The sequence below is a fragment of the Oncorhynchus mykiss genome, chromosome 3 (genome assembly GCF_057628025.1).
Source record: "Oncorhynchus mykiss isolate SJ-2025 chromosome 3, ASM5762802v1, whole genome shotgun sequence".
Lineage (NCBI taxonomy): Eukaryota > Metazoa > Chordata > Actinopteri > Salmoniformes > Salmonidae > Oncorhynchus > Oncorhynchus mykiss.
In genome coordinates this window covers 94,634,483-94,648,854 of record NC_143024.1, presented here as the reverse complement: position 1 = coordinate 94,648,854, position 14,372 = coordinate 94,634,483, and the positions used below count along the sequence as shown (strand labels likewise).

At 46.0% G+C, this 14,372-nt stretch overlaps 1 protein-coding gene across 10 annotated transcripts in view; it reads right to left on the bottom strand.

The window, feature by feature from the left end:
- The window catches only part of pard3bb (par-3 family cell polarity regulator beta b), a 539,900-nt gene that overhangs the window by 356,190 nt on the left and 169,338 nt on the right, over positions 1-14,372 (bottom strand). For all 10 annotated transcript variants that reach the window (XM_090230480.1, XM_090230482.1, XM_090230481.1 and 7 more), the window contains one exon: positions 10,859-11,026. In XM_090230480.1, coding sequence (XP_090086606.1) covers positions 10,859-11,026 — 168 coding nt within the window. The remainder of the gene's footprint in view (positions 1-10,858; positions 11,027-14,372) is intronic.

The following is a 14,372-nucleotide window of genomic DNA, read 5'->3' as shown; positions in this document are numbered from 1 at the left end:
GAGGCCTTTCTACTGACTCTGAAAAACACCAAAAGAAAGATGCCCAGGGTCCCTGCTCATCTGTGTTAACATGCCTTAGGCTTGCTGCAAGGAGGCATGAGGACTGCAGATGTGGCCAGGGCAATAAACTGCAATGTCCGTACTGTGAGACGCCTAAGACAGGGCTACAGGGAGACAGGACGGACAGCTGATCGTCCTCGCAGTGGCAGACCACATTTAACAACACCTGCACAGGATCGGTACATCCAAACATCACACCTGCATGACAGGTACAGGATGGCAACTGCCCGAGTTACACCAGGGAACCCACAATCCCTCCATCAGTGCTCAGACTGTCCACAATAGGCTGAGAGAGGTTGGACTGTTGTAAGGCATGTCCTCACCAGACATCACCGGCAACAACGTCGCCTATGGACACAAACCCACCGTCGCTGGACCAGACAGGACTGGCAAAAAGTGGAGACTGACAAGTCTCGGTTTTGTCCCACCAGGGGTGATAGTCGGATTCGCGTTTATTGTTGATGGAATGAGCGTTACACAGAGGCCTGTACTCTGGAGCGGGATTGATTTGGAGATGGAGGGTCCGTCATGGTCTGGGGCGGTGTGTCACAGCATCATCAGACTGAGCTTGTTGTCATTGCAGGCAATCTCAACACTGTGCGTTACAGGGAAGATATCCTTCTCCCTCATGTGGTACCCTTCCTGCAGCCTCATCCTGACATGACCCTCCTGAGAGAGGCTGTGACAGTGCCACCACCCATACTGCTCGTTATGTGCGTGATTTCCTGCAAGACAGGAATGTAAGTGTTCTGCCATGGCCAGCGAAGAGCCCGGATCTCAATCCCATTGATCATGTCTGGGACCTGTTGGATCGGAGGGTGAGGGCTAGGGCCATTCCACCCAGAAATGTCCAGAAACTTGCAGGTGCCTTGGTGGAAGAGTGGGGTAACATCTCACAGCAAGAACTATCAAATCTGGTGCAGTCCATGAGGACGAGATGCACTGCAGTACTTAATGCAGCTGGTGGCCACACCAGATACTGACTGTTACTTTTGATTTTGAACCCCCCTTTGTTCAGGGACACATTATTCAATTTCTGTTATTCACATGTCTGGGGAACTTGTTCAGTTTATGTCTCAGTTGTTGAATCTTGTTATGTTCATACAAATATTTACATGTTAAATTTGCTGAAAATAAACACAGTTAACAGTGAGTTTATAGTCTGAGTTTATATGGATGTGACTCAATAGGTGTGTCATGCCTTCCTACTGATCAACAACATTTGAATAGAAGCATCACTCCAGTCTGTATGGAAGGACATCATATAGGAAGAGTCTCCAACCATTTCTAATGAGCGAATTTACAATAAATGAAAGGAGTCACAAGCTACTCGTGTTTTTACAGCTTTTAAATTAGTTATTCTCTTCTCCTCTACCCTGCAACTCTTCCCTGGGTCGTTGGTGTACAGAGTTTTTACAACACTGGTGTTAGGCCTACTGCTGCAGTACATCATGGCAGAGTTTTCACAACAATGGCCACCCAATTGATACAAATAATCCTGATATATTTCTGTCAGGTAAGGAGGCTAGTTTGTGGTTAATTAATCATGCCCGAGACGCCGGCGTTTGGAGGATGTATTTTGGCACATCGGCTTCTAGGGCATCATCACTTTTATACAATGGGTAACCAACATATTCAAATAATGATTGACATATTTTCAATAAAAACATAATTTGTATTCATTTACATACTGTCTGGCAACGTTCCCTTGCTTGCATTTGTTTAAGCTGTTTTCTAGTGACATTTATTTGGATACGTCCATAACAATGAGCTAACGAGGTATGATGTCACCTGGCAACGAGGTATGATGTCACCTGGCAACGAGGTATGATGTCACCTGGCAACGAGGTATGATGTCACCTGGCAACGAGGTGAGATGTCACCTGGCAACGAGGTATGATGTCACCTGGCAACGAGGTATGATGTCACCTGGCAACGAGGTGAGATTTCACCTGGCAACGAGGTATGAATCACCTGGCAATGAGGTATGATGTCACCTGGCAATGAGGTATGATGTCACCTGGCAACGAGGTGAGATGTCGCAACGAGGTGAGATTTCACCTGGCATAGAAAGTGTGTTCTCTCCTCAGGACACTTGTTCAGAGGAACCAGCCAACAACACAGCTAGTACACAATCACTTCAAACTGAAGCTGGAGACACTGCAAACCAGCTGCATTTCGTTTCGTTTTACATGTTTTCTATTGACATTTCTTGGTTATAAATCAATAAAAATGATGCTGATTCATGATTTGGACTGGTTGAGAAAAGCTGCGTGCCCGTCTGTCTCGTCCATGACCCCGACACGTTCACTACTACAGGACAGCTGGAGATCGAATTTCAATATTTCAAACGTCAGAGAGACAGACGGTTCATACAAATCTGTTGAAAACCACTAGTCTAAAAGAAAAGGGAGATAATTTCCAGATGCTTTACGCAGGTTTATAAATTGCCTGGCTGGGCTGATGAGACAGTGGATTGCAGTCAGACGGAACAGAGTATATAGGTGTTTTTAACATCATAGATTTAGCCGGTGGTAACTTGTAGAATAGACACCAGCTGGAATGCACTTTTTAAACCAATCAGCATCCAGGATTAGACAGACCCGTTGTATAGTTAAGCATTAAGGCACGTGAAGCAGTGCTGTGTAATGAGTTCAGTCACAGGTAAATGCTGTCGCTCGGCCTGACGCGATAGTGGAGGTCCAGTCAACCCATTTACCTGTGACTGAATTCATTACACAGCACCGCTTCACTGTGCCTTAATGCTTTTTATAAAACTGTTACCAGCATATTCAAATAACAATTCATTACATATTTTTCATTCAAACTATATTTGGAAGGTCAATTTTTGATTTAGAATTTTAGGACCCCTAAAAAATATTGATGTTTTACTACTATAGCCCATAGAAACACGTTGAACAACACATTCATAAACAGCAAAAAAGGGATTATTTATTGTTGTTGGCACAAAACTACCTCCATACTTCCATGCATTTATATGGGTTACATTCAGATGAAGGTTTAATATCTATATATATATCCATCCTACCATTAGCTTATATGGGTTGCCTTCAGATGAAGGTTTAATATCTATATATATATCCATCCTACCATTAGTTTATATGGGTTGCCTTCAGATGAAGGTTTAATATCTATATATTTATATATATCTCCATCCTACCATTAGTTTATATGGGTTGCCTTCAGATGAAGGTTTAATATCTATATATATATATCCATCCTACCATTAGTTTATATGGGTTGCCTTCAGATGAAGGTTTAATATCTATATATATATCCATCCTACCATTAGTTTATATGGGTTGCCTTCAGATGAAGGTTTAATATCTATATATATATCCATCCTACCATTAGTTTATATGGGTTGCCTTCAGATGAAGGTTTAATATCTATATATATATCCATCCTACCATTAGTTTATATGGGTTGCCTTCAGATGAAGGTTTAATATCTATATATATATCCATCCTACCATTAGTTTATATGGGTTGCCTTCAGATGAAGGTTTAATATCTATATATATATATCCATCCTACCATTAGTTTATATGGGTTGCCTTCAGATGAAGGTTTAATATCTATATATATATCCATCCTACCATTAGTTTATATGGGTTGCCTTCAGATGAAGGTTTAATATCTATATATATATATCCATCCTACCATTAGTTTATATGGGTTGCCTTCAGATGAAGGTTTAATATCTATATATATATCCATCCTACCATTAGTTTATATGGGTTGCCTTCAGATGAAGGTTTAATATCTATATATTTATATATATATCCATCCTACCATTAGTTTATATGGGTTGCCTTCAGATGAAGGTTTAATATCTATATATATATCCATCCTACCATTAGTTTATATGGGTTGCCTTCAGATGAAGGTTTAATATCTATATATATATCCATCCTACCATTAGTTTATATGGGTTGCCTTCAGATGAAGGTTTAATATCTATATATATATCCATCCTACCATTAGTTTATATGGGTTGCCTTCAGATGAAGGTTTAATATCGATATATATATATCCATCCTACCATTAGTTTATATGGGTTGCCTTCAGATGAAGGTTTAATATCTATATATATATCCATCCTACCATTAGTTTATATGGGTTGCCTTCAGATGAAGGTTTAATATTTATATATATATATCCATCCTACCATTAGTTTATATGGGTTGCCTTCAGATGAAGGTTTAATATCTATATATATATCCATCCTACCATTAGTTTATATGGGTTGCCTTCAGATGAAGGTTTAATATCTATATATATATCCATCCTACCATTAGTTTATATGGGTTGCCTTCAGATGAAGGTTTAATATCTATATATATATATCCATCCTACCATTAGTTTATATGGGTTGCCTTCAGATGAAGGTTTAATATCTATATATATATATATATATATATATATATATATATATATATATATATATCCATCCTACCATTAGTTTATATGGGTTGCCTTCAGATGAAGGTTTAATATCTATATATATATCCATCCTACCATTAGTTTATATGGGTTGCCTTCAGATGAAGGTTTAATATCTATATATATATATATCCATCCTACCATTAGTTTATATGGGTTGCCTTCAGATGAAGGTTTAATATCTATATATATATATATATCCATCCTACCATTAGTTTATATGGGTTGCCTTCAGATGAAGGTTTAATATCTATATATATATATCCATCCTACCATTAGTTTATATGGGTTGCCTTCAGATGAAGGTTTAATATCTATATATATATATCCATCCTACCATTAGTTTATATGGGTTGCCTTCAGATGAAGGTTTAATATCTATATATTTATATATATATCTCCATCCTACCATTAGTTTATATGGGTTACATTCAGACGAGTCCCGTGATACTTGTAGGGGGGTCGTAGAGCAAAACGGAGAACAGCATCGTGGTTCGTGAGAGTTTCTATAGATTCAGCATATTCGATTGTTAGGCCGTTAGGATGCTACAGATGTTTTGGTGAGAAGAACGATTATCGGGACGTCTCCTGGCCTTACCTTAACAACACTGTCCACAGGGACTATAGAAGACCGATTATCGGGACGTCTCCTGGCCTTACCTTAACAACACTGTCCACAGGGACTATAGAAGACCGATTATCGGGACGTCTCCTGGCCTTACCTTAACAACACTGTCCACAGGGACTATAGAAGACCGATTATCGGGACGTCTCCTGGCCTTACCTTAACAACACTGTCCACAGGGACTATAGAAGACCGATTATCGGGACGTCTCCTGGCCTTACCTTAACAACACTGTCCACAGGGACTATAGAAGACCGATTATCGGGACGTCTCCTGGCCTTACCTTAACAACACTGTCCACAGGGACTATAGAAGACCGATTATCGGGACGTCTCCTGGCCTTACCTTAACAACACTGTCCACAGGGACTATAGAAGACCGATTATCGGGACGTCTCCTGGCCTTACCTTAACAACACTGTCCACAGGGACTATAGAAGACCGATTATCGGGACGTCTCCTGGCCTTACCTTAACAACACTGTCCACAGGGACTATAGAAGACCGATTATCGGGACGTCTCCTGGCCTTACCTTAACAACACTGTCCACAGGGACTATAGAAGACCGATTATCGGGACGTCTCCTGGCCCTACCTTAACAACACTGTCCACAGGGACTATAGAAGACCGATTATCGGGACGTCTCCTGGCCCTACCTTAACAACACTGTCCACAGGGACTATAGAAGACCGATTATCGGGACGTCTCCTGGCCTTACCTTAACAACACTGTCCACAGGGACTATAGAAGACCGATTATCGGGACGTCTCCTGGCCTTACCTTAACAACACTGTCCACAGGGACTATAGAAGACCGATTATCGGGACGTCTCCTGGCCTTACCTTAACAACACTGTCCACAGGGACTATAGAAGACCGATTATCGGGACGTCTCCTGGCCTTACCTTAACAACACTGTCCACAGGGACTATAGAAGACCGATTATCGGGACGTCTCCTGGCCTTACCTTAACAACACTGTCCACAGGGACTATAGAAGACCGATTATCGGGACGTCTCCTGGCCCTACCTTAACAACACTGTCCACAGGGACTATAGAAGACCGATTATCGGGACGTCTCCTGGCCTTACCTTAACAACACTGTCCACAGGGACTATAGAAGACCGATTATCGGGACGTCTCCTGGCCTTACCTTAACAACACTGTCCACAGGGACTATAGAAGACCGATTATCGGGACGTCTCCTGGCCTTACCTTAACAACACTGTCCACAGGGACTATAGAAGACCGATTATCGGGACGTCTCCTGGCCTTACCTTAACAACACTGTCCACAGGGACTATAGAAGACCGATTATCGGGACGTCTCCTGGCCTTACCTTAACAACACTGTCCACAGGGACTATAGAAGACCGATTATCGGGACGTCTCCTGGCCTTACCTTAACAACACTGTCCACAGGGACTATAGAAGACCGATTATCGGGACGTCTCCTGGCCTTACCTTAACAACACTGTCCACAGGGACTATAGAAGACCGATTATCGGGACGTCTCCTGGCCTTACCTTAACAACACTGTCCACAGGGACTATAGAAGACCGATTATCGGGACGTCTCCTGGCCTTACCTTAACAACACTGTCCACAGGGACTATAGAAGACCGATTATCGGGACGTCTCCTGGCCTTACCTTAACAACACTGTCCACAGGGACTATAGAAGACCGATTATCGGGACGTCTCCTGGCCCTACCTTAACAACACTGTCCACAGGGACTATAGAAGACCGATTATCGGGACGTCTCCTGGCCCTACCTTAACAACACTGTCCACAGGGACTATAGAAGACCGATTATCGGGACGTCTCCTGGCCCTACCTTAACAACACTGTCCACAGGGACTATAGAAGACCGATTATCGGGACGTCTCCTGGCCTTACCTTAACAACACTGTCCACAGGGACTATAGAAGACCGATTATCGGGACGTCTCCTGGCCTTACCTTAACAACACTGTCCACAGGGACTATAGAAGACCGATTATCGGGACGTCTCCTGGCCTTACCTTAACAACACTGTCCACAGGGACTATAGAAGACCGATTATCGGGACGTCTCCTGGCCTTACCTTAACAACACTGTCCACAGGGACTATAGAAGACCGATTATCGGGACGTCTCCTGGCCTTACCTTAACAACACTGTCCACAGGGACTATAGAAGACCGATTATCGGGACGTCTCCTGGCCTTACCTTAACAACACTGTCCACAGGGACTATAGAAGACCGATTATCGGGACGTCTCCTGGCCTTACCTTAACAACACTGTCCACAGGGACTATAGAAGACCGATTATCGGGACGTCTCCTCCATGCATCGTAAAAGGAGAAAATAGCATGATACAGACTCTATTCATATTCCATTCCTTGAATCAGTGAATGGAGGTTTATGCTAGAAAAAGATTGCTATAAATCTATGGATCCCAAGGCTCTGAGTAGACCTAGCCTCCATGAAGACATCTCTATAGACCATGGACCACACTAGGCTCTGAGTAGGCCTAGCCTCCATGAAGACATCTCTATAGACCATGGACCACACTAGGCTCTGAGTAGGCCTAGCCTCCATGAAGACATCTCTATAGACCATGGACCACACTAGGCTCTGAGTAGACCTAGCCTCCATGAAGACATCGCTATAGACCATGGACCACACTAGGCTCTGAGTAGGCCTAGCCTCCATGAAGACATCTCTATAGACCATGGACCACACTAGGCTCTGAGTAGGCCTAGCCTCCATGAAGACATGAAGACATCTCTATAGACCATGGACCACACTAGGCTCTGAGTAGACCTAGCCTCCATGAAGACATGAAGACATCTCTATAGACCATGGACCGCACTAGGCTCTGAGTAGACCTAGCCTCCATGAAGACATGAAGACATCTCTATAGACCATGGACCGCACTAGGCTCTGAGTAGACCTAGCCTCCATGAAGACATCTCTATAGACCATGGACCACACTAGGCTCTGAGTAGACCTAGCCTCCATGAAGACATGAAGACATCTCTATAGACCATGGACCACACTAGGCTCTGAGTAGACCTAGCCTCCATGAAGACATCTCTATAGACCATGGACCACACTAGGCTCTGAGTAGACCTAACCTCCATGAAGACATCTCTATAGACCATGGACCACACTAGGCTCTGAGTAGACCTAGCCTCCATGAAGACATCTCTATAGACCACGGACCACACTAGGCTCTGAGTAGACCTAGCCTCCATGAAGACATGAAGACATCTCTATAGACCATGGACCACACTAGGCTCTGAGTAGACCTAGCCTCCATGAAGACATCTCTATAGACCACGGACCACACTAGGCTCTGAGTAGGCCTAGCCTCCATGAAGACATGAAGACATCTCTATAGACCATGGACCGCACTAGGCTCTGAGTAGGCCTAGCCTCCATGAAGACATCTCTATAGACCATGGACCACACTAGGCTCTGAGTAGGCCTAGCCTCCATGAAGACATCTCTATAGACCATGGACCACACTAGGCTCTGAGTAGGCCTAGCCTCCATGAAGACATCTCTATAGACCATGGACCACACTAGGCTCTGAGTAGGCCTAGCCTCCATGAAGACATCTCTATAGACCATGGACCACACTAGGCTCTGAGTAGGCCTAGCCTCCATGAAGACATCTCTATAGACCACGGACCACACTAGGCTCTGAGTAGGCCTAACCTCCATGAAGACATCGCTATAGACCATGGACCACACTAGGCTCTGAGTAGACCTAGCCTCCATGAAGACATCTCTATAGACCATGGACCACACTAGGCTCTGAGTAGACCTAGCCTCCATGAAGACATCTCTATAGACCATGGACCACACTAGGCTCTGAGTAGACCTAGCCTCCATGAAGACATGAAGACATCTCTATAGACCATGGACCACACTAGGCTCTGAGTAGACCTAGCCTCCATGAAGACATCTCTATAGACCATGGACCACACTAGGCTCTGAGTAGGCCTAGCCTCCATGAAGACATCTCTATAGACCACGGACCACACTAGGCTCTGAGTAGGCCTAACCTCCATGAAGACATCGCTATAGACCATGGACCACACTAGGCTCTGAGTAGACCTAACCTCCATGAAGACATCTCTATAGACCATGGACCACACTAGGCTCTGAGTAGACCTAACCTCCATGAAGACATGAAGACATCTCCATCTCTATAGAGCCTATCACTGCAGACTGTGTCTCATCCAACAATTCACCATGGCAACATCACCATCTGGCCCAGCTGACAACCAACCATCCACAGAGAAGATCAGAAAGAGAGAAACAGATACAGAAAGAGGGAGGGAGAAATACAGAGAAAGAAAGAGAGATGTCCACCACACAAAGAGGACAATGTCCTCCCGTCACCCCCCCTTCTACCTCCCTCGGGGCCCAGTCGCTGAAATGGCTACCACCCCACCCCAACCCACCCCACCCCACCCCAACCCAGCCCACCCCAACCCACCCCACCCCAGCCCAACCCACCCCACCCCACCCCACCCCACCCCAACCCACCCCAGCCCAACCCAACCCACCCCACCCCACCACACCACACTCCACCCCAACCCACCCCAAACCACCACCCCAGCCAAACCCACCGAAACCCACCCCAACCCACCCCACCCCAGCCCAACCCACCCCAACCCACCCCAGCCCAACCCAACCCACCCCACCACAACACACTCCAGCCCAACCCACCCCAGCCCACCCCACCCCAGCCCACCCCACCCCAGCCCAACCCACCCCACCCCAACCCACCCCACCCCAGCCCAACCCACCCCAACCCAACACACCCCAACCCACCCCAGCCCAACCCAACCCACCCCAACCCAACACACCCCAACCCACCCCAGCCCAACCCAACCCACCCCACCACAACACACTCCAGCCCAACCCACCCCAGCCCACCCCACCCCAACCCACCCCACTCCAACCCAACCCCACCCCAGCCCCAGTCAGTCACACACCATAAAACATAATGAACATGAATGTGTAGTTCATGGGAACAATAAGAGCCAAGCAGAGAGGGTCCTAACCAACCCTCTACCGACCCGTGCCCACACATCCCAGTCTGCAATTCCCCACAACGAGTGGCAATAACCATGACATCGGCAGGGGGTGTATGGGGGAGGGGGAGGGGGGACCATCAATCTGCAACAAAGCCAGAGCCAGCCCTGAACAGTGGAGCAGTAGGACGAGGAACGCACCATTGTCCAGACCCATTTACATGTCTGTTTAGAACACGTGGAGAGACGTGGTAGAGTCCTAGACTGTACTACCCGGGTGACTGTACTACCTGGGTGACTGTACTACCAGGGTGACTGTACTACCAGGGTGACTGTACTACCCGGGTGACTGTACTACCTGGGTGACTGTACTACCTGGGTGACTGTACTACCTGGGTGACTGTACTACCTGGGTGACTGTACTACCTGGGTGACTGTACTACCTGGGTGACTGTAGTATATGGGTGACTGTAGTACCTGGGTGACTGTACTACCTGGATGACTGTAGTATATGGGTGGCTGTACTACCTGGGTGACTGTACTACCTGGGTGACTGTACTACCTGGGTGACTGTACTACCTGGGTGACTGTAGTCCCTGGGTGACTGTACTACCTGGGTGACTGTAGTCCCTGGGTGACTGTACTACATGGGTGACTGTACCAGGTATATAACCAACCTCTGATTGGACCAGGGCTCGTAGCACCACCAGCTGTATCGTGCCCCTCAAGTTCCCCTCCATAGACATGGATCTCCTCAGGGTCTCCATGGCTTCATGGTTCGACTTCCCCAGTAGAGACTCTCCGTTCACCGCTATCAGCTGGTCGTTGACACGCAGATGACCGTCCTACAGGAGAGAGACACAATTCATCAGTCAGTCAGTCAGTCAGTCAATCAGTCAATCAGTCAGTCAATCAGTCAGTCAGTCAGTCAGTCAGTCAGTCAATCAGTCAGTCAGTCAGTCAGTCAGTCAATCAGTCAGTCAATCAGTCAGTCAGTCAGTCAGTCAGTCAATCACTCAATCAGTCAGTCAATCAGTCAGTCAATCAGTCAGTCAGTCAGTCAGTCAATCAGTCAGTCAGTCAGTCAGTCAGTCAATCAGTCAGTCAATCAGTCAGTCAGTCAGTCAGTCAGTCAGTCAGTCAATCAGTCAGTCAGTCAATCAGTCAGTCAGTCAATCAGTCAGTCAGTCAGTCAGTCAGTCAGTCAATCAATGTTGGTTTCGGCTCCCCGGGTGGTGCAGTGGTTAAGGGCGCTGTACTGCAGCGCCAGCTGTGCCATCAGAGTCCCTGGGTTCGCGCCCAGGCTCTGTCGTAACCGGCCGCGACCGGGAGGTCCATGGGGCGACGCACAATTGGCCTAGCGTCGCCCGGGTTAGGGAGGGCTTGGTCGGTAGGGATATCCTTGTCTCATCGTGCACCAGCGACTCCTGTGGCGGGCCGGGCGCAGTGAGCGCTAACCAAGGTTGCCAGGTGCACGGTGTTTCCTCCGACACATTGGTGCGGCTGGCTTCCAGGTTGGATGTGCGCTGTGTTAAGAAGCAGTGCGGCTGGTTGGGTTGTGTATCGGAGGACGCATGACTTTCAACCTTCGTCTCTCCCGAGCCCGTACGGGAGTTGTAGCAATGAGACAAGATAGTAGCTACTACAACAATTGGACACCACGAAATTGGGGAGAAAAAGGGGTAAAAATTCAACAACAACAAAAAATTCATGTACAGTAAAACACTACAGCTTTTTAAGAAACCGGACAGCAATTCTACAGATATTTTTCTGAGAATTGAAGTGTTTTGGAGGCAAGCTGAGGTGAGCCCGAGGGGACAGGTGTTCCTCCCTGCCAGTCAGTCTCTCTGCTACACTGTGCTGGTGTGTTTAGTGACATATTCAATCGCTCCCTATCCCAATCTGCTGTCCCCACATGCTTCAAGATGGCTACCATTGTGCATTCTTGGGTACAGGAACAAAGGTAACTGAAATAAATGACTACTCACTTCCGTCATCATGAAGTGCTTTGAGAGACTAGTCAAGGACCATATCACCTCCACCCTACCTGACACCCTAGACCCACTCCAATTTGCTTACCGCCCAAATAGGTCCACAGACGATGCAATCTCAACCACGCTATACACTGCCCTAACCCATCTGGACAAGAGGAATACCTATGTGAGAATGCTGTTTATTGACTACAGCTCGGCATTCAACACCATAGTACCCTCCAAGCTCGTCATCAAGCTAGAGACCCTGGGTCTCAACCCCGCCCTGTGCAACTGGGTCCTGGACTTCCTGACGGGCCGCCCCCAGGTGGTGAGGGTAGGAAACAACATCTCCACCCCGCTGATCCTCAACACTGGGGCCCCACAAGGGTGCGTTCTGAGCCCTCACCTGTACTCCATGTTTACCCATGACTGCGTGGCCACGCACGCCTCCAACTCAAGTTCAAGTTTCAAGTTATCAAGTTTGCAGACGACACTACAGTGGTAGGCTTGATTACCAACAACGACGAGACGGCCTACAGGGAGGAGGTGAGGGCCCTCGGAGTGTGGTGTCAGGAAAATAACCTCACACTCAACGTCAACATAACAATTGAGATGATCGTGGACTTCAGGAAACAGCATTACTCATCTCATGTGTATATACTGTATTTCATCTATTGCATCTTACCTATGCCGCTCGGCCATCGCTCATCCATATACTTATATGTACATATTCTCATTCACCCTTTTAGATTTTTGTGTATTAGGTAGTTGTTGGAGAAATGTTAGATTACTTGTTAGATATTACTGCACTGTCAGAACTAGAAGCACAAGCATTTCTCTAAACTCGCAATAACATCTGATAACCATGTGACCAATAACATTGTATTTGTATCTGTTTTGAATGATAGAAACCTCAGATCTCCTTCCCTTATCAGCCTGGCCACTAGCCTCTCCTCACGACACGAGAACAGCTTGGTATGACCGGAAAAATACAGCCCTGAACATATACCCTATGTAGCTATCTGATCTGTACATTATAGCCTATGTAGCTATCTGATCTGTACATTATATCCTACGTAGCTATCTGATCTGTACATTATATCCTACGTAGCTATCTGATCTGTACATTATAACCTATGTAGCTATCTGATCTGTACATTATAGCCTATGTAGCTATCTGATCTGTACATTATAACCTACGTAGCTATCTGATCTGTACATTATAACCTACGTAGCTATCTGATCTGTACATCATATCCTACGTAGCTATCTGATCTGTACATTATAACCTACGTAGCTATCTGGGCTGTACATTATAACCTACGTAGCTATCTGATCTGTACATTATAACCTACGTAGCTATCTGATCTGTACATTATAACCTACGTAGCTATCTGGGCTGTACATTATAACCTACGTAGCTATCTGATCTGTACATTATAACCTACGTAGCTATCTGATCTGTACATTATATCCTACGTAGCTATCTGATCTGTACATCATATCCTACGTAGCTATCTGATCTGTACATTATAACCTATGTAGCTATCTGATCTGTACATTATAGCCTATGTAGCTATCTGATCTGTACATTATAACCTACGTAGCTATCTGATCTGTACATTATAACCTACGTAGCTATCTGGGCTATACGTTATAACATATGTATGGGATGCGTGGGATAAAGAGCAGCAGTATTTGGACAAAATCACGATCTCCCAGGAGTTACGCCTTGATCACACCAACAGTGGCATTGCATTTTGGGAAACCAGAAGTAAATACATGTCCAATGAAACACTGCGTTTGTCCTTGTAGCGTTGCAGAGACAGCTGTGGTGCGTTCTGGGTGGTTCGCGTACGGTGAATCTATCCAACGTGTGCGTCAAACTGTGGTCTGTAGACGGCTGGACAGAAATGGTAGCAGGAGGTGAATGTTGAACTTTTGTTGCACACATAACCAGGAGCTGCTAGGTAAACATTACGCGCAAATGACGCCGTCGGTGTGATCAAGACGTTACCAACGTTCACCTTTTTGGAAGGGGAGGGGGACATTCGACCGTTAACTTGTAAAAAGAGAGAGAGAGGATGGAGCTCCTGGTTTTGTGTGCAACAAAAGTTCAACATTCACCGTCTGCTACCATTTCTGTCCAGCCGTCTGCAGCCTATCTGATCCACGAGCATGTTCTCTTCTCTTAACATGTACGGAGCCAGAACCTAAT